Source organism: Sus scrofa, chromosome 4, assembly GCF_054392235.1.
Source record: "Sus scrofa isolate SSC_HxYL_T2T_F1_AM1 chromosome 4, Sscrofa_HxYL_maternal_Yorkshire_Landrace_v2.0, whole genome shotgun sequence".
Classification (NCBI taxonomy): domain Eukaryota; kingdom Metazoa; phylum Chordata; class Mammalia; order Artiodactyla; family Suidae; genus Sus; species Sus scrofa.
In genome coordinates this window covers 108,417,415-108,443,709 of record NC_139386.1, presented here as the reverse complement: position 1 = coordinate 108,443,709, position 26,295 = coordinate 108,417,415, and the positions used below count along the sequence as shown (strand labels likewise).

The following is a 26,295-nucleotide window of genomic DNA, read 5'->3' as shown; positions in this document are numbered from 1 at the left end:
TGGTATATGTTTCGGGAAGGGTGTGGTATTTTGCGTGAAGTTAATTAAAAAGATCATCTTAACAAGAGTCATGATATAACTGTCAGCAATTTTTTGGGGGCTTACCCACAGTACATAAAAGTTCCAGGGCCAGAGATCAACCATGCCACAATAGTGACCTGAGCCACAGCAGTAACAATGCTGGATCTTTAACCCACTGAGCCACTGGGGAACTTCATAACTTAAAATTTTTAAAAAGGTTTTCTATGTAACACATGAAATCCTCTGGAATAATACAGTGGTTACAAGTTTACAAGTCCTACACCAACAGAAAAAACTGGAATAAACTAAAATTCCCTAAGCTCCTCCACCTTTTGGCTTTTATTCATGGTAAGATACACAATGGGAGCAGATTAGGGGACCAGGGAATAAGAAGTCAGACATATATAGCTTGACGAATTGCAGAGTTATCCATCATCAGGAAATCAACTTGACAAAGTTTTATTTGGATTTCTATTTCGTGGTAGAGGATTAAACTATAACTTCACCACTATGGCCAGCCCTCCTTCCTGAGACCACAGTGAAATGAAAGTACAGAAATATAGAAAGGAATAAACCTATAATAGTACAAAGATTTGGAGATAAGTTGGAGATCCTAATAAACAAGCTGTTTCAACAAATTTACAGAATACATTGTGGCTGGGAGTCAGTGACTAGAATAAGAAAGGTACAACTTAGAATGTACTGTAAGAGACTGTTGTAATCCCAGAGAGATGTAGGGTTCATCAACAATACGTAGAAGTAATTGAATACATGAGTGAAAAGTCGAGTTAAAAGGCAATATTTATTCAAGGATTTTATAGGGAACATGGGCTCCACCTGAAATTTTTACTTACTATGTCATTCCTGGCGTTTACCAGTAGGCATAACTTTGAAGCTCTTTTTTGAAAAATTGAATGATTTCATTGAGGAGAGGTAAGACTTTCCATATGAATGTTGGTTACCCCAGAACAAAGCCTCCTTTCATTCTAAAATTTGAGCAGGTCCACAGTTTCACAACACACATCCTATTCCTGACTCTAAAGCAAAGCCCACTAGCTAGTTAGCCCACCTTTCTCAACTTAGCCTAGAAATTGTCTAGTCAGAATTCCCACTCAGGGAGATCTAGTGACAAATAGGTCTACTCAATGGAGGAACACTTGCTGGTAAGTGGAGGAAACCCACACTAGCTACTCAGAACTTCAGTCTTAAACACTGATAAATAAATGATGGTTTATTGATACCATGGGGTATCATACAGCAATGCATATAAATGATATACAGCTATATATAGCAATATGCTTGAATCTTCCAGAGTGATAAGAAGCCAGACACAAGAAAATAAATGATGCCATCTATTATATATGCCAATAGGAAAAACAAAGCAGTAATGGTTGAGAGAGGGTATTAGATAGTAACTTTATTAAAAAAAAAATCAAAGTGATTACCCAAAAAATCAAGATACTGGTTACCTTTTGGGGAGTGGTAATTGTGATTTGCGAACTGGTACATGAAAGACTTTTGGGATACTGGCATTATTCTGAGCAGAGATTACACAAATACTTATATGTTAAAGAGATTATATGTTCTTTATAATGAGCATAGCATTAATGTTTTAATGCTTTTCTGTGTATATTAATGTCATAATAAAATATATTTAAAGTCAAAGTCGGGATCCTAGAAGAGATGGAGGAAATGTTCTATAAACATTTTTCATCATCTCTTTTATTCAAAGAACTTTGAGATGATAATATATTCTTAAGATAGGAGTAGGATTCTACAAAAAAGAAGCAATTAGAGAACAAATGAGAACTCAGAGATGAAAAATGTGATTGCTGACATTAGAACTTCAGTGAAAGGACTAACAAAATTGATTTTTTTAAAATTCCCAGAGTACAGAGGAAAAAGACCAAGAGATTAAATTTGAGAATCAATTTTAATAGATAATCAATCTAGGAGGTCCAATTTCCAACTAGTAAGTTTCAGAATTGAGAATTGAGCAAGTAGAAAAAATAAAGAAATAATAGAAGAGAAATTTTGCAGAGCTGAAAGTTACTAATCTTTAGTTTGAAAAATGCTCTGGAGTTCCTTGGTATCCTAAAGACACTACCTGTTAGAGCTCATCAGTGAATTTGGTAAAGTTGCAGGATACAAAATTAATACACAGGAATCTATTGTATTTCTGTATACTAACAATGAAAGATCAGAAAGAAGAATTAGGGAAACCATTCCATTAACCATAACATCAAAAAGAAGAAAATACCTAGGAATAAACCTATCTAAAGAGACAAGAGGTCTGTTCTCTGAAAACTATAAGATACTGATGAAAGAAATCAAAGATGACACAAGCAGATGGAAAGACATACCATGCTCTTGGATTGGAAGAATCAATATTGTCAGAAATGCCCTTTTAACCAAACAGTTCCCACATATAAATTTCCTCCTTTCACCAAAGCCAAACATTTTACTGTGCTTAAAATTGCCATGTCTTCAATATAGTAAATAATGCTGCCATGAACTTTGGGGTGTATGTGTCTTTCAAATTATGGTTTTCTCTAGATAGAGGCCCAGGAGTGGGATTGCTGCATCATATGGTAGTTCTGTATTTAGTGTAGGACTACTGTTCTCCGTAATAGTTTACATTTTCGCCAGCAATGTAGGAGGGTTCCCTTTTCTCCATACCTTCTCTAGCATTTATTGTTTGCAGACTTTTTGATGGTGGCCATTTTGACTGGTGTTAAATACCTCATTGTAGTTCTGATTTGTGTTTCTCTAATAATTAGTGATGTGGCTAGCCAAAAAGAACTCTCTTCTTTTTCATTACCAAATATTGTGTTTAGAAGGCATCTTCTAGTCCTTATTCTGTCCCAGATGCCCATTATATATGAGGGACTTTCCCTGTCTACTCTATTCCATATCGTTTTAATGTTTTACATTTTGTAAGCATAAAATGTTTAAATCTGTTAGAATTAATTCAGCATCTAAGTATAATCTACCCTCTAAACTTTTCATCATGTATAACCAGTTATAAAATTCTTAAAAGTAAGCATGATGAGTATTGAAGCTATTAGAAATTTAATTGTGATTTTCTTATGCAGTCTGAAGCTTAGAATAAGGAATTGTATTGTAACTCTACCTTTTATTCCTCTAAGTGTCTTCTCTAACACCCAATCAACGTTAGAGACTCAGGAAGCCTATGTAAAGCAGAGGGGTCCCTTTTCTGGGTATTTAGATGGGAAACAAAAATGACGTTAACCTAACATACCATAGTTGAAAGTAACTTGTCATTTTATTTAAACTTGGCAAAAGGAATCTATGATAGTTAGAGGTAGAAAAATGGTTGTCTTTGGAGGTTTGAATATTGGTTGTGAGGGTCATATGAAGAAAAATTGGGGGGATGCTCTAAGTTTATCTTCGTGATTTTGTGAGTGTATACATATGTAAAAATTTATTGAGATGTATACTTAAAGAAAAAAGTGAGAAATAAGAGCATTTAAGAGGAAGGCTGTTTAAGGTACACGTGAATTATTAGAATACCAATGGTCATATTGTTTGAGGTGAATGATGGCTCTTTTCTCTCATTTACTTTCTGCAACAAAAGATGGCATAATTACATGTTACATGTATTCCAATAATTTTACATAAAGTAAAAATTGAAGGATTCTGTTGTTTGTTCAAACCTTTTCTATATGTGCAATAATGTTCTTTGAACATATAATTTTTTTAGTATAATCAAGCTATATTATTCTGAAACTTGCCCCCCCAACAACGTGTAATAGATATCCTCCAATATCAGATTACAGATTCACCCGATTCTCTTTAATGATTGCACAGTCTGTTAAAGTATATTTATACTATAATTTTTGTAGTCACTTGCTTAGATATTTGAGGGTATCTTGTTTCTTACTAATGGAAATAGTCCTACAGTGAACTTTTTTCTTTTCCATTTATATTTGTTTATTTGTGCAAGTAGTATTATAATTCCAGAACTAGAAAACATAGCTTAAATTTTGATAACTACTACCAAATTGCCCTCCAGTCTCAGCAACTATGAACCATAACCTTATCAAGATTGGTTATTATTAGGAGATTAAGTGATACAAACTGCTGTGTATAAAATAAGCTACAAGGATATATTTTATAACAGATAACCTATGAAAAGTGTGAATTGTTTAATACCTGAAACTTATATAATACTGTACATTAACTATACCTCAACTTTTTAAAAAATGATTGGCTATTTTCAGTCTTTTACAGTACTTCTCAATTAGATAAAAATAGGGTCTCTTTTTTTTTTTTTTTTTTTTTTTTGTCTTTTGTCTTTTTGTTGTTGTTGTTGTTGTTGTTGCTATTTCTTGGGCCGCTCCTGCGGCATATGGAGGTTCCCAGGCTAGGGGTCGAATCGGAGCTGTAGCCACCGGCCTACGCCAGAGCCACAGCAACGCGGGATCCGAGCCGCGTCTGCAACCTACACCACAGCTCACGGCAACGCCGGATCGTTAACCCACTGAGCAAGGGCAGGGACCGAACCCGCAACCTCATGGTTCCTAGTCGGATTCGTTAACCACTGCGCCACGACGGGAACTCCGGGTCTCATTTTAATTTGCTTGTCTGTGATCACAAGCGGAAAAGTGCTTTCTTTTGTTAGTTATCAACATGTGAGGGTTTTGTTAATTACTTGTGTGTGCCTCATGTCAGTTTTCCATATTTGTCAGAACTCTTTGTGTGGGGCCTTCACTTTTATTTTATTTATATATTTTACAGTCAGCTTATTCCATTTTATTTCTTGTCTTACAGATTCACTTACAGTATCTTGTACCGTATGACACAATAAATCTTTTATGGTTCCCTCATTTTGTGTTGTGCTTAAGGAGACCATTTTATTTTCTTCTGCTATACTTACAGTTTTGTGGTTTACTTTTAAATCATTAATCCATCACAAATTTATTTTTATGAGCTTAAGATATAAATATTAATATGTATTTTTCCCCAAACAGTTATTCCATGAACTGTTAGGAATAGGCCATCCTTTTTCACTAACTTGGGAAACCAGTGGTAATACTATATGAGTGATTGAAGGGTTGTAAGAGATGTGATCTTTTCTTTTCATGCAGGGAGGATGTGAATTTTGAAACAAAATTCAGGAATGGAGGGCAGGGTTTATAGAAAGTAAGGGAAGAAAAGAGTATAGTTGTCTTAGGAGTTACATTGTTAAATTGGACAGGATTGAAAATATAGATGAGATGGAATAAGAATATACTTAGGACAAATAAATATGTAGCAATAGCTATATAAATCATAATTAGGATTATCATTTCAACAGCTTATTGTATTATACATGATGATATTACAAAGGAATTCTTGGACTTTTTTTGTAGATTTATTTTAATTTATTGCCTATGGCGCAGAAATCAGTATTAACCATCCTGTTGAAAAATGAGCTTTTTTTGGTTAAAATCAGATTTAAGCATATCTCATATTCAGTCATAATTTATATAGTTAAATCCATTTATATATTAAAATGTATTATTTTTAATCCTGGAGAAGTTTGGATATATGACAATGGTCTAACTGTGTAACTGTAGAAGATAAGACTACTAAATGTGTGAAATACTGATCCAGCCCAAAAATGTTTTCTAGAAAATTGCGTACATATGTAGAGAGTGATTATGATATACACATACTGGACCAAATTTGAAGTACTTTGGAAATAGGGTTAGCAATATAATGTTTAAATTATTGACCTATAATATAGTCATTATAATTGAAAACCATTGTTTTTTATCTTCGGTCTTCTCTTTCCTCCACCTCCATCCTTCTCTTTTCTCTTTTGTTGCAGATCATACATCAGTTGGTGGGCTGGGAGACAGTTTTTATGAATACTTACTAAAAGCATGGTTGATGTCAGATAAAACAGACCACGAGGCCAGAAAAATGTATGATGATGCTATTGAGGTAATTATTATCAGAACATTTACCTACTTAACATACTGAATATATAATGTATTTGATAGAGATTGATGAATATCTTATACATATTTTATTATATACATTCATTTAGAGTTTGTTAGTATTTTAACATAATAGTCATATATTTTCCTTTATGTGGCACTTTAAAGAAATTGTCGAAGAATTTAGTATAGTATATTTATGTATATGAAAATTTACTTCAATTACTTGTAGTTATTGTCTATAATAGAGACTGGAAAAAATTCTGACTTCGTATATATTTCCATAAATATTTCTTTTTTCAAATGACCCATTAAACCTATACATTGAGAGCCTTTGGATAAATAATAAGGGCAAACACTTTTATAGTACTGTTCACGGGCTAGGCATTGTTCTGACCTCTTACATATATGAAATAATTTAATCTTCTCTACTATTTTACACATGAGGTTAAGTAGCTTGCTAAAAGTCACATAGCTTAGTTAGTGATCAAGCCTGAAACTGAACTAGCTCCAAAGGCTATGTTCTTACCCACTATTCAGTATTGTTTTACATTTGTATCACCTCATACCACAGTGTTGTGAACAAGTTTTATTCTTGGAAACACTTACATATGATATTTCCAAGTGCAAACTATGAAATAGAAAAGTATTTTACTCAATTCTTAAATTATTTGCTTGCTGATCTATATAAACCCATATCCCTCTAAGCATTTAGTCACCTTAAAAGTTGTGTATTTTGTTTATAATAACACCATTCTGACTCTAGTCAGTGATCAGTATTTAGAGTTATAGTTGTTGTTTTGTCTTTAAGTTAAACCAAGCATCTTATTATCCATTTATATCCTTACTTTTAAGGAACCAATCCCTATAGTTATTTATAAAAATGCATAGGAGTTGAACTAATATGTTACATATATGTGCTTTGCTCATTGTAGGCATTCAGTAAATGTTTCTTGACAGATTGTGTTCACTAAGAAATTGAACTAACCTGATGTGTAATCAGGACTCTCCATTTTAGTGTATGACTTTTTTATGAAGACCTACATTTTGAAAAGTTGGCAAGTTTTATTCTGTTATTAAACTTTAAACCTAGAAATTTTTATGATCCAAGAAAAGTCATTATCTAGGAAGAATATAATAATAGCTCTAGAATCATAATGTTGAAAATAGCCACTCTTAGTCATTCCCACTAGACTGTGGGCTCCTTGAAGACAAACTAATTTGTTTATTATTGTCTAGCATGCCCTGAAACAATAGGTATTCAATAAGTGCTTGATAGATGAATGTATTTAATATTTTTATTTTTGAGAAAGTGTGATATGTCATATACCATGTAATCATTTTTATCATAGTTTACTGCTTTCTTATAATATTTTTAATCTAAAACCATTTGTTTATTTTGCATAATTTTTCCAAAAGGAAGAAGAACATTGTATTTGTCATTGCTTTTTAAATCATATATACTTTGAAAAGTACAATACCTATTTTGAAAGTTAATCTCATAGATTAAAATTGTTTTTCATGAATCATCTAGAGAAGTTATGTTTCGTAAAAATTTTTTCATATTTGTTTTCTATGTCCTTTCTTTTTAGCTCTTGAGTCTAAAATGGGCCCCTCCTAAGTGTGTTTAAATAACTAGTTGGCTAACTTTGATTTTGAAACATGTATACAGCTTTTGCAGTGAGGATTATCTTTGATAACCATTAATTGTTAGGAGACAGAGTATGTACAAATTGTAAAATAAATGACATATGGTATGCACAGAAGAGATAGGAAAGATGATCTATTTTAGATGCATTCTAATTTGAGGTATCATTTTAAAATTCCTCTTTCTGAGCTAATATATTTAAATTATTCTATCCTCAATCTCACCTACATCTGCACTTAAGGATACTACCCCTGGTTCCTACATCTTAACTTACTTTTTGAAAATTATGCAGTTATAAATTTTATATTCTGATCAAGTTTATAGTTAGTCTTTATTTAAAATAAGAAAAATTACACCTTTTTAAAGGTTCTTTTGGAGCAAGAAAGTAATGCCAGTATTTGTGTAGATTTATTTAACACTTTTTAATAAAAGAGCAATAATATTACTCAGCTGCCATTCAGAAGTTTGACATTTTTTGTAAGTTGAACTCATAAACATTTGTCATATTTTTAGAGAGCAAAGGGAGCGTATGAGAAATTTCGGGGTCTATAAGTGAATTATTGTTAAAAAGTCCTATCTTTACATACCTTCTACTTTAATCCAGTAAGTCAGTGGGGATATGTTTGGATATTTCTCTCTCTCGCTCGCTCTCTCTTTTTTTTTTTTTTGCTTTTCAAGGTCACACCTGCAGCACATGGAAGTTCCCAGGCTAGGGATCAAATCAGAGCTTCACCTTTCAGCCAACACCACAGCTCACCGCAATATGTTTGGATATTTCTCTCTCTCGCTCGCTCTCTCTTTTTTTTTTTTTTTTGCTTTTCAAGGTCACACCTGCAGCACATGGAAGTTCCCAGGCTAGGGATCAAATCAGAGCTTCAGCTTCCAGCCAACACCTCAGCTCACCCTGAGGCCAGGGACCAAACCTGTATCCTCATGGATACTAGTCAGGTTTGTAACCTGCTGAACCACAATGGGAACTCCATGAATATCTTTTACTTATAACATAATGAGGTTTATGTTACAATGTACAGAAATAACAAAGTGACAAAAATACTGCACAAAGGAGTTCTCTTGTGGATTAAGAACCTGGCATTCACTACAGTGGCTTCCATTGCTGCGGTGCAGATTTGATCCCTGGCCCAGTAACTTCCATGTGGTGTGGGTGTGGCCAAAAAGAAAAAATTATTATGTAAAGGTGGGGTTTTTTTTGGCTGTACCATGGCATGCGGAAGTTCCTGGGCCAGGGATCGAACCTGTGCCCATAGCTGCAACCAGAGCTATTGAAGTAACAATGCCAGGTCCTTCACCTCCTGCCACCACAAAGGAACTCCAAAGGTTTAGAATCAAAACTATGGATATTGTTCGTTAGGTATTTATTGAGTGCCTTACATATGGAAATCATGCCAGATGCCATAAGGTCCACAAAGATGAGAAACATTGTCCCAGCACTCAGAAAACTAATTTTTTCATTTGTGCTTCAAGGTATTATGGTTAAAAAGAAAACAACAATGAACATTTATAATCCAGTGGTTGTCCCTTATCATTTTGCTTATCAGGTACTCCTCATTCCTTTAATAGGCCAAATGTAGTTATCAGAGTACCATTTATTTATAGGATGGTGTATTAATTGAACACTTGTTGAATGCACACTACACTTAGAGGCTTTGTGGAGTGTAAGATGATGAATAAGACATGGTCCTTGTAATTCTGTAAAACAAACATTATTGTGATAAAGAACATAGAATAAATTCTTCTAAAGCTGATTATTATTGAGCACAATAAAAAGGTGAGTTGAGTCTTACTCCTTTTTATTGTCAGAAACATATAGTTTTTAATCATAAACAATAATTTCTACCAAAAAAACTGAATTAGTACAATTCCTTATACTTTTACATAGAAGTACGTCTAAAGGCAGAAAATTAATCTTTAGCACCTCTCAGGAAAATCTGAGAACATGGTCCAAAATAATAAAACTTTAAAATGTTTTCATTTTTAAAATTAAAATGTGACTGTTGGACTCTACTTGGTGTTATATGCAGGCATAGTATAAAATATTTCTGTCACTATTCCTTCTCTTTTAAGTAAAGTTGACATTTTAGGAGAAGTAAACTTCGCCATTTTAGGAGAATGGATAAATTTGATATTATCACATGGCCTCTCTTAACCATGGCACAGCATCCAAAACAGACGCCTAAGTTTGTGAAGTAAGGGACTGAGGAGTTCTGTTTGAACTTGCAGCTGTTTCTGTTAAGTTTTATAACACGTAAGGTACCTCACCTAATATCCTTTTTAAAGTACTTTGACAAGATGTATAGTTTCATGAAAAAGAAACCATTTAATTATCAAAATCATATTTTTCCGATTAAACTTAGATACTATTCTTCCTATTCATTTTTTGTTGTGTAAAATCGGAAATTAATCAGCAGAACCTTTAGTTTGTAACTTGTCCGTCCTGACCTCAGGTGACTGATTATTAGACCTTCATTGAGATAATAACCTGTAGTATGGGTCGTGTTATGTTGAAAGGTACTCTTCAAGCCAGTCTCCTCTCGCCCACCTTTTTTTGTTGTGCTAGTGATTAGGGTATTGGTTCAAGATTATGTGTAACTTGATTGCTCACTCCCAAACTTATTTTAAATTAAGCCTTCCATTTCGGGAAAGTTGCTGCTTTGCAGAATATCATATTACCAAAGTTTTGTGATAGCCAGAAGGATGTAGCAAGTTTGAATACTAACACTTAGCTTCTAAAATTTTGACTATCTACTCTTTCCTATAGGCTATAGAAAAACATCTTATTAGGAAGTCTCGTGGAGGTCTTACCTTTATTGGAGAATGGAAGAATGGGCACCTGGAAAAGAAGATGGGGCATTTGGCCTGCTTTGCTGGGGGAATGTTTGTACTGGGAGCCGACGGTTCCAGAATGGATAAAGCTGGACACTATTTAGAGCTAGGGGCAGAAATTGCACGCACATGTCATGAGTCATATGACAGAACTGGTAAGAATGTTAATGATGCCAATGTCTTAGTCTGAAATAATTTGCAAGTTAAAAGTATGTTCAGAAATTAGAAGGGAAATGTATATATATATATATATATTTATATATAAATTGTTTACTCAATTTAACATGGTAAATCATTTTCTTAAAAACTTAAATTGTAATTCTGAAAATTACTGAAATTCCGACATCTTTTTCAGAATTGTAATTCTGAAAATTCCGTAATTCCTACATTTTTTTTGAATTATTATTCTGAATTCTGTTACTGTTATGAAAATTTTGAAGAAGTTGTTTTAAAGACAGTAGGGTTCTCAGGGATGTATGGGATAATATTATTTATTTTAATGTAAAGGAATCCATTTCAGCCACTTACTTCAGCTTCTATAGAATTGGTAACTTAAAAGAACACAGAATTGATTTAGGTTACATGCCTTGCCTATCCTCTTGTGAAAATAAGAATAACAAATGATATTAGTTATACTGAATGTATATATCTAGATAACTAGTAGTTTATCTCTCAGTAAGTTCACCAGTAATTTTTAAGTTGTTCGTGCCTTTAAAAAGATCCTCTGTTGGAGTTCCCGTCGTGGCACAGTGGTTAACGAATCCGACTAGGAACCATGAGGTTGCGGGTTTGGTCCCTGCCCTTGCTCAGTGGGTTAACGATCCGGCGTTGCCGTGAGCTGTGGTGTAGGTTGCAGACGCAGCTCGGATCCCGCGTTGCTGTGGCTCTGGCGTAGGCCGGTGGCTACAGCTCCGATTCAACCCCTAGCCTGGGAACCTCCATATGCCGCGGGAGCGGCCCAAGAAATAGCAACAACAACAACAACAACGACAAAAAGACAAAAGACAGAAAAAAAAAAAAAAAAAAAATCCTCTGTTAAAAAAAAAAAAAATCCTCTGTTGTTGCTTTAGGCAAATATGTGATTTTTCTAGGCTTCAGTGTCCCTACCTAAAAAAAGGAGATGCTGATTCTCAATCTTAAATATGACAAAAATTATTCCTAGAGGTGAAAAAAATCTTTTTTTTTGTATAGAGCATAGATATGCATATAGTATATTAATAAAATTTCATGGAAGAAGAAGACAATTAGGTTTAAATAAAAGCCTGAAAAATAGGATTGACAAACACTCTATGTAATTTCTTCTCTGGCTTTAAAATTGTCTGTTTCTTTATGAAATAAAGGATTATAAGTTCCCTGAAAAACTAAAAACCATTAATTTCTGTTTATGATTTAGAAGTTGAATTTTTGCTTTAGTTAGAATAACTGAATTTTTGTTTTAGGGTTAACTTATCATCAGGTACTGTGACAGAAATATGATTGACTTAAAATTTATCCTAGTTCTTAAATATGTCAAATCAGTTTTATATAATAAGGAATTGAAGTTATGGTGAAATTGACCCTTCAGTTCTCTCAGTAACTAAATCAAGGATTTCATTTCTTGACAAAATATAACTAAGTTTAAAGAACATTGAAGTAGATGTTATTTTACTGGTGGTTTAAGTGTTAGTATATAATACATCTGAAGTCGGTGACCTGAGTTACAAATAGAAGTTAAAATATATTGTCATGTTGATAAAGAATATCAAACATATACTTAAAATATAGATGAAATTAGTAAAACACTGAAGACCAGAATGTATATTAAGCATTTGCACTAAGACCCATGATAATAAGATTTCTTGTTATGCAGATTTTGACCACAAATCAAATTCTAGATCTAAAGTAGTAGGATTTCATACAACAAACATATTAAAATATGGTATATTATGGTTATTATAATTAATCATTTACTCCAGGAGTTCCCGTCGTGGCGCAGTGGTTAACAAATCCGACTAAGAACCATGAGGTTGCGGGTTCGGTCCCAGCCCTTGCTCAGTGGGTTAACGATCCGGCGTTGCTGTGGCTCTGGCGTAGACTGGTGGCTACGGCTCCGACTAGACCCCTAGCCTGGGACTCTCCATATGCTGTGGAAGCGGCCCAAGAAATGGCCAAAAAAAAAAAAAAAAATCATTTACTCCATTAAATATGTAGCACTTATTGTGTGCCAAGCATTATGCTGGATTCCTATAGACCAAAGTATGAACAAGATGTCTCCCTGCCTTTGAGAAATTCATAGAATACCAAAGTTATAAAAGGATTCTCTATATTATATTTCTGACTTTTACATTTCACAGTGACATTGCTGATGCTGATAGGAAACACTGATATTATGAAGAGAACATGTAAACTAGGATTCGGAAATCCCATGTTCTGCTATTTATTGTCTTTGCACCTTAGGCAAATCATTTAATCTTCCTAAGCCTCATTTACTCCATCTGCAAAATATTGGGATAATAATACCTACCTTGTCTTCCTCAGGGTATTAAGAATATAAATGAAAGTTTTAAAAATGCAGTCTGTTTATTGTTGTCTTGCTTGTTATGATGTCACTTTCATATTGCCAGTCAGTGAACCTGTGACCCTCTTTGCCATGGTGTGTCATAAAAAATGACTATTTGATTTGTATCCTATATTTTCAAGTCTTTCACTGTTTTTACTTATCTTTTTTGCGTGTGTCTGTTTTGGAAGTATTCAGGCTAAGGGTCAAATTGGAGCCATAGCTACTGGCCTACACCACAACCACAGCAATGTGGGATCTGAGCTGAATCTGCGACCTACACCACAGCTCACAGCAGCACCAGATCCTTAACCCACTGGGCAAGGCCAGGGATTGAGCACATGTCCTCATGGATACTAGTTGGGTTTTTTACCACTGAGCTACAACGGAAACTCCTTACTTGCTTTTAATCGCAATTAAAAAGTACAGTCCTGGTTTTGCTTACTTCCCACAGGTTATTACATCTTCTGCTGTGTTTTCTTATATCTGCGCTGTAATTTTTGGCCCCTTGTTAAAAGTGTATTCACGTTTTAACAGTTACTTGGGCTAAATTCATACAGTAATTATTGCCTTGGAATTTCACTTTGATTTGTTGCTGTTAATTAGAATTAACATTATTTCAAAATCTGGTGTTCTTTGTATCTTCCACTTATTGATGAGCATGGCCTGCTGCTTAATATTTAGCTAGGTTTGTGGGAAACACTGCTGAATCTGTTCATGAAACTGAGCAGTAACTTAGTGGTATTTAAACATTATTATATCTACATGGGAAGCTAGATTGATACACTGTTTTAGTTTATTCTGAGGTATAATGCAAGCATTGATGCCAAACCAGATGCTAGGCTTCCAAAATATAGTTCTTTCTTTATCTGCGTTTCTAGATTTAAAAAAAAATTGCTGAACATTATTAAAATAATGACTTATCTAATTTAATTTACTTCATATTGAAACTGGATAAAGCCTTCCTTAGACTATGTGCTGTCACATTGCGGGGGTTGAGGGTGATTTCATCTCTTTAAATACATATAACATGTTCATCACATGTTTTAAGAGTTTCTACAGCTATTTTTTTCCGTGAGGTTAATAAGAGCAAAGGATATGGGAGTTTAAGCTCTTTCCTTATTACTAGCCCATTCAAACTATAGTTAGATTGCCTGACCCAGAATATTCCGCATCCTTTTTATCTTTTGTTAACTTAAGTGTACTGATTTTTCCAGCTCTGCAGATTCTACCTATCTTGGAGGACTCGTATGAACTTTATTTCTCATATCTATTTTGTATGACTTTACAAACTAATCTGTGCCTTGTTTAAAATTATCTTTTATTGTCTTACAACTGACTTTTAGTGCATTTGATGTTTTTTTTTTATTTGCGCATGTCTCTTTCCTTTACCTACATTATATGATTTTTACATCCAATAGAGTACTTTTTACTGAGGCACTAAATTATTTATGGTTTTGAGTCAATTTTTACTTGCTAAATTAGTTATTTTCCTTTTAGACATGACATATCAAATGTAAAAGGGAAATTTAAAATCAGGGTTAGAAATTGAGTACAAGGTAGAATGTTATGAAATTATTTTTTTTACACTTTTTAAACAAAAGAGCACCTAAGAAATAATGCCCTCAGAAACATGAAACCAATGATTTGTCCATAATATGTGTATATTAGGCTTGTATGTTTTTACTCATCAGCTCCTCACAGAATAATATGTTATCTTTCTGGTATGTTTTATTTGTGAAGTTATAAGTAACCAATAAGTGAAATAAAATTTTTAGGGAGAAGTTTAAAATATTAGTTCCATGCAGCCAATTTCTACTTCAATCCAGGTAATAATATTATTATAATCAGAAAAGTTACTATAGTTACTATCTAATTTAAAGTAAGATTAATGTTTCAGAACCCCATATGATCACTTAAAACTCATAGTCTTTAAAAAAAGAAAAAGAAGAAATCAAGACAAAATGACTTATCTCACTATTCATTGGATTACCATCATCTCAGTGCTTATAGTCTTTGACTTTTATCATTTTTAAAACATTTATTGGAGGCAGGATCAAGGTGATGGAGGAATAAGTGTGGTGCTCACCTTTGCCCACAAACACAACCAAAAAACCCATCTACATGTAGAATGACTTACACAGAACATCTACTGAATGCTGTCAGAAGACCATAAATCTCCAAAAAGGGCAGGAAACCCTCCATATAACTGGGAAGAACAAAAAGGAAAAAAAAAAGAGAGAAAGGAATCAGGACGAGGCTAGCACTCCTGAGAGGGAGCTGTGAAAGAGGAAAAGAACCCACACCCTGGGAAGCCACCCGACAAGGCGATCAGCTGAGACAGAGGGACCTCAAAGCCTCAGAAAAAAGTGCAGCAGCTGGACTGAGAAGGGCAAAGCAGAGAGAGCCACACAGACCATTGGTACCACCTCTTGGGACACCATAGCCTGAGATGCTTAGAAGGGGGTTGGGCACTGAGACTCAGGCTCCAGAGGTCACTTCCAGGAAGAGGACTAGTGAAGACTGTATGGAGACAGCCTGAGGGACTAGGGAGCAGTGTGCCAAGGGCTGGGGAATGGAGCACCCCCGATGAGGGAACCCAGGAGGAAGACTGGTCCTGCAGGAGATGGCTCCACTGGTGAGGAGGGCAAGAGGAGGAGCAGCCCACTGCCATAGGAATATCTTTCTCTGCACACACACAGACTCTTAGAGGGTGGTGCTATGGGCAGTGAGGTCCCTCTTGTGACGGACCCCTCATACCATGGGTTAAGTGTGATGGGGTGCCTCTTGCATGGTCTACAGGCAGCAGGGGCAAACCACCACAGTTATCTCAGACTCCAGAGGTGGGCATGGCCTGCCACCACTAAAGGTCCATTTTTTATATATGTGTTTGAGCCTATATGACTCTCAGGCTAAAGCAAGCAGATACCCTCTCAGAGGAGGGTACTGCAACCAAGTACCATCTGTTGTGGCTCTCACTTCCACTGCCACTGTCAAATGCTCCGGGTGCTGCCTATACATGCCTGAGGGTCACTGCCACTTCTCAGGACCCTGCAACTAGAAGCAGCCTGTGCCACCTTCCCATGGGTCCTTGCCACTGTCAAAGGTCCAGCAACCAGGCACTAGCTACTAGCCACGCCCATCTCCCTGAGAGCACGTTTAACGCCCTATCAAGGAGATAACAGCCTGCACACACTGAGGAAAGAGACAGCAAGCATCCAGATCAAAAGCAGCTCTCATGCCAAAAATAAATATGCCCTCACAAAATACCCAGGGGTGCTCTCGCATATAAATAGCCCTCCAAAGCTACAGTAGTTGGTGTCCCTAAGCTCACAGAATAAGAAAAATATAAGCAAAATGAAGAGGCTCAGGAAACATTCTCAGTTAAAAGAACAGGCGAACTCCCCTGAAGAAGCAAACAGTGAAACAGACGTCTGAAATCTAACAGATACCAAGTTCAAAAAGGAGATAGTGAAAATACTGAATTAAGAGCAAATGTGAAGGAATTAAGAGTGAATATGAACAGTAGTGCAGATTACTTTAAAAAGGAACTAGAAAATACCAGAAGGAGCCAAGGAAAGTTAGAAAATTCATTTGCAGAGATGCAAGCTAAGTTAAAGGCACTGAAGAACAGAACGAATAATTCAGAGGAACAAATAAGTGACTCAAGATAGAATAATGGAAATCAAAAAAACAAAAAAACAAAATGGGACAGCAGACAAAACCAAATGAAAAACATGAAAGTAACATAAGAGATTTATGGGAAAATATAAAGCAGGCTGATATATGCATAATAGGGATTCCAGAAACAGAAGAAAAAGAAAAAGGGATTGAAAATATATTTGAAGAAATCATGCCTGAAAACTTTCCAGGTTTAAAGAAACAGATATCAAGATACAGGAAGCACTGAGTTTAACCCAAACAAGTTGAACCAAATAGACTTACACCAAGACATATTATAATAAAAATGGCAAAAGTTAGAGGAATCTCCAGGCAGCAAGAGAAAAACGAAGAGTTAATTATAAGGGAGCCCCCATAAGGTTTCCAGCTGATTTCTCTGCAGAAACAGAACAGGCCAGAAGAGAGTGGCAAAATATATTCAGATTTCTAAAAGGGAAAAACTTGCAGTCTAGAATACTCTACCCAGCAAGAATATAATTTAAAATAGAAGGAGAATTTCTCCAACAAACAAAAACTGAAAGAGTACAGCAATACTAAACCCATTCTAAAAGAAATACTGAAAGGGCTTCTCTAAATGAAAAAGAAGCAAGAAGAAATAGGATGGAGGAAATTGTAGTTGGAAAGTAATCACTTAAATAAGCCAGTATACAGATCTAAAATGAAAAAAAAAAAAAAAGCATACTGCAGAAGCAGCAATAAACACAGGGTATAAACAGCAAAAGGAGAAACATGAAGATGTTAAAAAAAAAGGACAACAAAATCATAAAATGTGGGGAAGGAAAGTAAGAAAATGTAGACTTTTTTTCATATGTGTGTGTGTGTGTGTGTGTGTGTGTGTGTGTGTGTGTGTGTGTGTGTGTGTTTGAGCCTATATGGCTCTCAGGCTAAAGCAAGTAGATATGGGAAGTGGTTAACATACTTGAAAAACAGGGCAACCACAAATCAATACCAAACAATATATTCACAAAAACTAAAAAGAAGAGGACATAAGCATAAAATGAAAGGAAATAATCCAACCAAGAGAAGAGAAAGGAACAAGGGAGAAACATAGAATCAACTGGAAAACAGTGTTTAAAATGGCAGTACATATTTATCAATAATTACCTGTAATGTCAATGGACTGAAAGTTTCAATCAAAAGACATAGAGTGGCAGAATGGATTAAAAAAAAAAAAATTCAGTATGCTGCCTACAAGAGACTCACCTGAGGGTAGAGAACACATGTAAGTTGAAAATGACTGGATGGAAAAAGGAATTTTATGTGAATGGAAAAGATAGGAAAGCAGGAGTTACAATACTCCTATCAGACAAAATAGACTTTAAAACAAAAGCCATAAAGAAAGACAAAGAAGGACACTATTTAATGACACAAGGATCAATTCAAGAAGAGGATATTACACTCAACAATATATATGTCCCTAATATAAGAGCACCCAAATACATACAACAAATATTAACAGACATGAAAGGAGAAATTGATGGGAATACAATAGAATTCCCATCCATAGACGGATCCTCTAGACAGAAAACGAAAAGGTAACAGAGATCCTAAATGACACAATAGAAAAGTTAGACTTAATTAACATTTTAAGGACGTTACGGCCAAAAGAAATCGGAATATATATTCTTTTAAAGTGCACATGGAACATTCTCAAGGATTGACCACATACTGGGGCACAAAACTAACTTCAACAAATTTAAGAGTATAGAAATTATTTCAGTTATCACTTCTGAGCACAATGGCATGAAACTAGAAATCAACAGCAGGAAAAGAAATGAGAAAAAACTGACTACATGGAGACTAAACAACATGCTACTAAAAAACCAGCGGGCCAACAAGGAAATCAAAAGGGAAATTAAAAAATACCTCGAGACAAATAATGAAAACACAACCATTCAAAATCTCTGGGTGCCACAAAAACAGTGCTTAGAGTGAAGTTCATGGCAGTACAGACCTTCCTCAAAAAAGAGGAAAAATCTCAAATCAACAACTTAACATACCACCTAAATGAATTAGAAAAAGAAGAACAAAACCTAAAGTCAGCAGAAGGTAGGAAATCATAAAGATCAGAGAGGAAATCAATAAAATAGAGATTGAATGGAGTTCCTGTCATGGCACAGTGGTTGGCGAACCTGACTAGCATCCATGAGGTCGTGGGTTTGATTCCTAGCCTTGCTCAGTGGGTTATGGATCCAGCGTTGCCGTGAGCTGTGGTGTAGGTTGCAGACACCACTTGGATCCCGTGTTGCTGTGGCTGTGGCATAGGCCGGCGGCTACAGCTCCAGTTGGACCCTAGCCTGGGAACCTCCATATGCCATGGGTACGGACCTAAAAAAATAAATAAAATAGAGATTCAAAAAACAATAGAAAAAAAATCAATAAAACCAAGAGCTGGTTCTTTGAAAGGGTAAACAAAATTGACAACCCTCTGGCCAGACTCACCAAGAAGAGGAGAGCAAGAACTCAAACAGTATAAGAAATGAAAAAGGAGAAATCTCAACAGATACTGCAGAAATTAAAAAAAGAGAGAGTACTGTGAACAAGCATATGCCAGCAAATTTGACAACCTAGAAGAAATGGACAACTTTCTAGAGACCTATAGCCTGCCAAAACTGAATCAAGAAGAAATAGATCAACTGAACAGACTGATCACTAGAGATGAAACTGAATATGTATTAAAAACAGTCCCTAAAAATGAAAAGTCCAAGACCAGATGGCTTCACAGGCAAAGTCTACCAAACATACAGAGAACTTCTAGCCACCCTTCTTAAACTATTCCAAAAGACTGAAGAAGGAACACTCTCAAAGACATTCTATAAAGCCACCTTACCCTGATACCAAAGTGAGACAAAGGTAGCACCAAAAAATAAAATCATAGGCCAATATCTTTGATGAATATAGACCCAAAAATTCTTAACAAAACTTTAGCCAACCATGCCCAACAACTTATAAAAAAGATCATACACCACGTCCAAGTGAGATTCATTCCAAGTTCACAAGGATGGTTCGAGATACACAAATCAATCGACGTTATACACCACATTAACAAAAGAAAAGTCAAAAATCACATGATCATCTCAATAGATGCAGAAAAAGCATTTGACAAAATCCAACATCTGTTCATGATAAAAACTCTTACCAAAGTGGGTATAGAGGGAACATACCTTAACATAATAAAAGCCATTTATGACAAACCCACAGCCAATATAATGCTCAACAGAGAAAAGCTGAAAGCCTTCTTGCTCAAATCTGGAACAAGACAAGAATGCCCACTCTCGCCACTTTTATTCAACATTGTACTGAAAGTCCTAAACACAGCAATCAGACAAACAAAAGAAATAAAAGTATCCAAATTGGAAGAGAAGAGGTAAAATTGTCACTCTATGCAGATGACATGACACTACATACAGAAAACCCTAAGGACTCCACACAAGAACTACTTAAACTGATCAATGAATTCAGCAAAGTAGCCCGATACAAGATTAACATTCAGATATTGGTTGCATTTCTGTATACTAACAATGAAATATTAGAAAAGGAATATAAAAATACAATAACTTTTAAAATCAAACCCCAAAAATTAAATACCTAGGAATAAACCTGACCAAGGAGGTGAGAGACTTATATGCTGAGAACTATAAAATGTTAATCAAGGAAAAGGAAATTCAAGAGGATTCAAAGAAATGGAAAGATATCCCATGCTCCTGAATTGGAAGAATTAATATCATTAAAATGGCCATGCTCCTCAAAGCCATCTACAGATTCAATGCAATCCCTATCAAATTACCCATGACATTTTTCACAGAACTAGAACAAACAATCCAAAAATTTACATGGAACCATAAAAGATCCAGAATTGCCAAAGCAATCCGGAGGAACACAAACCAAGCAGAAGACATAACTCTCCCAGACTTCATACAATTTACAAAGATGCAGTCATCAAGACAGTGTGGTACTGGTATCAAAACAGACATACAGACCAATAGAACAGAATAGAGAACCGAAAAATAAACCCGGACACCTATGGTCAATAAATCTTTGACAAAGGAGGCAAGAATGTAAAATGGGAAAAAGAGTTTCTTCAGCAAGTGGTGCTGGGAAAACTGAACAGCTGCGAGTTAATCAATGAAACTAGACCACACCCTCACACCATGCACAAAAATAAACTCAAAATGGCATAAAGACTTAAACATAGGACAAGACACCATGAAACTCATAGAACAGAATATAGGCAAAACATTCTCTGACATCAGCTATACAAATGTTTTCTTATGTATGTCACGCAAAGCAATAGAAATAAAAACAAAAATAAACCAGTGGGACCTAATCAAACTTACAGGCTTTTGCACAGCAAAGGAAGCCATAAATAAGAAGACCACCTACTGAATGGGAGAAAATAGTTTCAAAGTATGCAACCGACAAGGGCTGAATCTCCAAAATAGACAAACAACTCATACAACTCAACAGAAAAAAAAAAAAAAATCCAATTGAAAAATGGGCCAAAGACCTGAATAGACATTTCTCCAAAAAAGACATACAGATGGCCAATAGGCACATGAAAAAGTGCTAAACATCACTAATTATTAGAGAAATGCAAATCCAAACTACAATGAAATTCCAGTTCACACTATTCAGAATGGCCGTCATTAGTAAGTCTGCAAATGCTGGAGTGAGTGTGGAGAAAGGGAACCCTCCTACACTGTTGATGGGAATGTCAATTGATGCAACCACTTTGGAAAACAGTATGGCAGTACCATAGAAAACAAAATATAGAACTACCATGTGATCCAGCAATCCCACTCCTGGGTGCATATCCGGACAAAACTTTCATTGAAAGAGATACATGCACCCTTGTGTTCATTGCAGCACTAGTCACAATAGCCAAGACATGGAAGCAACTTAAATGGTCCATCGACAGATGAATGGATTAAGAATAAGTGGTACATATACATGATGAAATACCACTCTGCCATTAAAAAAGAACAAAATAATGCCATTCACAGCAACATGGATGCAACTACAGACTCTCATACTAAGTGAAGTAAGTCAGAAAGAAAGATACCGAATGATATCATTTATATCTGGGATATAATATATGACACAAATGAACCTGTCTACAGAACAGAAACAAATTTATGGACTTGGAGGACAGACTAGTTGCCAAGGAGTAGAAGGAGGGAGTGGGATGGAGCGGGAGTTTGGGGTTAGTAGATGCAAACCATTATATTTGGAGTTGACAAGCAATGAGATCCTGCTGTATAGCACAGGAAATTATACCTAGTGACTTATGATGGAACATGATGGAGGATAATGTTAGAAAAAGAATATATATATATACATATATGTACATATATGTATATATGAATGGGATACTTTGCTGTACAGAAGAAATTTACAGGACATTGTAAATCAACTGTAATGAAAAAAAATTTTTAAAAACATGTATTAAATACCAGATAATATTGGATCACATGCCAGACTTTGCCAGTAAGCTGGATAGAAGTTTTCTTACAAAATATTGACAATTTGTTGGTTAGTTCTAACCTCAGATCCCATGCAGGAGGTTGTCAGAGCTATATGAGCGCACATGAATTTTGCGTGCGATTTCAGAGGCTTCTTGGATACAACATTATCTCCCTTTTCCAGAGCCTACCACAGAGTTCATGACCCTCAGGTTAAAAAACCCTGATTAAATTTTGCTTTAGTTCTCCAAGACTTAATAAACAAACTGTGGTTGTTAACTTTTCTGGATCACATGCTTTGCTTCTACTAGAACCGGGTATCATCACTATAATGTCAGTGGTTTTATGCTTTTTCTTGGGGTTAGGGATTCGTAAGAAAGGCTTTAATTTTAGCTTCTTTGAGTTATTATTTGGAGTTGATAGAGTCATCCTTGTAATGGTGAAATTGGCCACTGCAACAAGTGTCATTCCAAGAACTATGGTATGATTTTATTCATGGTATAGTTCCTGCATAACGTTTTCTGAGAAAATATAAGTATCCAGTATTTCTTAAAGGAGACAAGAGACTCTAAAATTATTTGTCTCTGGTACAGTCTAGTGAAAAAGAAAGATTGCAGCTAAGAGTGGTAATTGTGTGTGACTCCAAATCCCAGTAAGAGACTTTTATATCGCCTATATTTAGTGTGTTTGGTGTGCTTAGAAAGAGGTTCTTAGAAAGCCTTTCATGTAGTATTATATTCCGGCCAGAATGGAAGTCACATCATTTAAGGAATATGATGTAGTGTTGAAATATCTAAGTATTAGCTATGTTTACTTATTTATTAGTTGTCACAACTTTTTTTAGTTTAAGGTGTTTATTCACACTAATAAATGGGCAATTTATGGATGAAATTCTTAGTGATTGACAATTTGAACCTTTTCCTAGCTGTATATACAAAGGCTATACAAGGAGAGAGATGATTTTTAAAAGTGGTTTAAGTTTTAAAATGTATTGTTTCTTACACACTGTTGTATGCCTTAATAGAATTTAATCTGCAACTAAATCTAATTCAAAATGTGAGTTCTAAAATGTTTTCTTATTTGTATGTTATTTTAAAAGCACCTTTAAATTGTTTTGACTTTTTAAAAAATGAGTCTGCATAGTATCTGTCTCATTTTACTTTGGACCAAAGCAGAATATATAATGTGCTTATGTATAATTTTGCATTTGTTTCCAAAGAATGACTAGACTTGTAGTTAGATATAGCAGTGTGTTGTTGTACATCATTTATGAGAAGTATTTTGTGTCAGAATAATGGAATATTTATAAGAAAATCCAGTGTGGATCTTTTAAAGTCACTGATTTTGCAAAACAGCAACAATAGAAACAGATCACAAGAATAACTTTATACTGCATTCTTTCAGGGAGGAAAAAGCAATGGCAAACAAACAGAAATGGTTTACTCTGCTCTTTTATTTCTTTTGTCATGTTACAGCATTAAAGCTAGGTCCTGAATCATTCAAGTTTGATGGTGCAGTAGAGGCTGTGGCAGTCCGGCAAGCTGAGAAGTATTACATCCTCCGTCCAGAAGTAATTGAAACCTATTGGTACCTATGGCGATTCACTCACGATCCAAGATATAGGGAGTGGGGCTGGGAAGCAGCACTGGTAAATAAGCCACTATTTCGTTTTGTGTGCAAGAGTGTTAAATTAAGCCTCCTGGAGTGCCATGTGTCCTCATCCATGTCACCACATATTTATTAACTGTAGGGTTACTTTCATTTATTTGATGGAAAAAACTCAGTTTAAGTTTCTTAAGCAGTAGATGTAACCCTACTAGTTAGAAGAATCCAGTTTAGTTCTCTTTAGAACTGTTTTCTATTTTCCTACTAGTATTCACTCATTATTTTTACTGAATAACTATAAGGAGTCATTTAATGGAGTCATTTAAATGAGATTATAAAATTTCTATACTTGCCTATTAATGCTTAACCTCTGGGATAAAAATAAAGTCATTGTAAAACTGCCCAGATGCACAGCCTGGGTAGATTACCCCCCATTCCTTTCAGCTTGTATTCAGAGTAATTCCTTAGTGGTTCACCAGAAGAAGGACTAGTGAATTGTTAAAATTTTTTTAGATTGAAAGACAAAAAAATACCCAAGTATCTTCTAATCTCTTTGTGTGTGTCTATATACTTGAAATGAGGCGTTTGTAATGGTTAGTAAGTAAAGGAAACAAATGGTTTGCTCCTAAAAATGCCAGCCTTTCAGAGAACCTCATGGTAATCAGTTCCTGGGAGGAAGAAAATCATTTGAGTTTTCACGGTAGCATAGCTGACCCTTGGGAGAGAGGGGGTATTGTATTCTCTGAAATATGCTAATTATGATAAATAGTACTACCTATGATGGATATTCGTATTCAAATTGTTTAACTAAAACTTGCAGTCTAGATAGAATGAGGACATTCTAGGTGAATAAGTAGTGTTTGTAAATTGCTCAGACTGGAATGTGCAGGGTGTATTTTAGGGCAAGATGTGGACCAATTTATATAAAAAGAAGGTTTCACAGGAGTAACCAGAGGAGAGAAATTTGGAACCACTAGGTAGCAGGCCTTATATGCCAGATCAAGGCATGAATACATTACTCAGTGTTTCAGGAATAACATACACACCACACACACGCACGCACACACACACACACACACACACACACACACACGCTCACACTTTTCTCACTTACTACGCAAGTGTTTCTTATGTACTAGGTGGAGATAGAAAGTCCTTTGCCTATCAGAAGTTCTAGTTCTTCACTATTTCCTACCCACCAAAGCTCCCTAACTTTAAGAAGCCATTGTAAGGCTAATAAAGGTTTTTCAGAGGGGAAGGAACTACTGAAGGCTTTTTGGTGGGGAGTAATAGAACAAAAGGATCTGATTGTAATCTGCAAATTGGTGGGTTTGGGAGGCCACTGCAATAATCTGGGAATAATATAATAAAAGGCGAGGACATTTGCATGGAGTTTAACCGTAAGAGAATATTAATGGAAGCAAGGTGGATGCAAATATAGAACAGGAATAGATGCAGAATTTATTGATGCTGTTTTTCTCTTACTACCTTGGTCTAAAATTGGGAGCGGAACTGCTAGTGAAACTATTCAGGAGAGCCTCACTGAAGTTGAGAGATGAAATGTGGTGCAGTGGTTTGGGAACAGGAAACACACACACTTTGGTTGGATAGCAGGGGCTTACTAATGCTTATGTGAATCAAGCAGTGTTTCATATGGGGAAATAAGTAAAGTAATCCACTGGAATGTCCCCTGATATTTAATGCTGCTTATTTAGAGGGATACGGGAGGTGTATCTGAATCATGTGGGTTGGGAGGTAGGAGTAGGGGCAGAAACACATCTCATTGAGAAACACTACAGGATAATTTATTCTTTTTCCTAAGGTTTGTTTGTTTGTTTTTAAATAAATATTCCCAAGGCTCAGCACACAGACTCCAAACTGGCCAGTCCAGCAACCCCTCTGGTTGATTTTGTTCTCTCTCTCCTTTTTTTTTTTTTTTTTTTTTTTTTTTTTTTTTGGCTACCCTGCAGCATATAGAGCTCTCGGGCCAGGGATCAGATCTGAGCCATAGTTGCTACCTGTGCTACTGCTGCAGCAATGCTGGATCTTTCCCCTTAACCTTCTGTGCAAGCCAGGGATCGAACCTGATCCCAGCACTGCAGAGGCACCACCAATCCCACTGTGCCACAGCAGGACCTCCATTGTGCACCTTCTTAAACTATGGCCTTCTTCTTATTTATTAAAAAGAGGTTTGACAAGCCCAAACTTTAACCCATATCTGTCCATTTTTAATTACAGAGTCAGCATTTCACTTCTATATCCTATATGATGGACACACAAATTATAAAGAACAAGAACTGAAGTAATTATACTTTAAATTCAAGTTTCAAAAGTACAACTTGATGAGAAGGGGGCATGATGCAGAGACCAAAAAAAAAAAAAAAGGACTCACATCTTAAACAGAATTTGCTTTTCTTGCCCACCATTGGCTCCACTCTTGGGTTTAAGGAAAGAAAAGACAGGACAAGCTGAGGCAGAATAGTGGTATCTCATGTCTTCTGAAGCTTAAAGATTAGCCATACCTCCCCGCTCTTTCACCGTGTCCTTAAACTG

The 26,295-nt window shown here is 35.5% G+C and overlaps 1 protein-coding gene across 1 annotated transcript in view; it reads left to right on the top strand.

Annotated features, from left to right (window-relative positions):
• MAN1A2 (mannosidase alpha class 1A member 2) overlaps positions 1-26,295 on the top strand; it is a 161,826-nt gene that overhangs the window by 108,393 nt on the left and 27,138 nt on the right. The window contains exons 9-11 of the mRNA XM_001927622.8: positions 5,858-5,973; positions 10,394-10,613; positions 23,613-23,785. Coding sequence (XP_001927657.4) covers positions 5,858-5,973; positions 10,394-10,613; positions 23,613-23,785 — 509 coding nt within the window. The remainder of the gene's footprint in view (positions 1-5,857; positions 5,974-10,393; positions 10,614-23,612; positions 23,786-26,295) is intronic.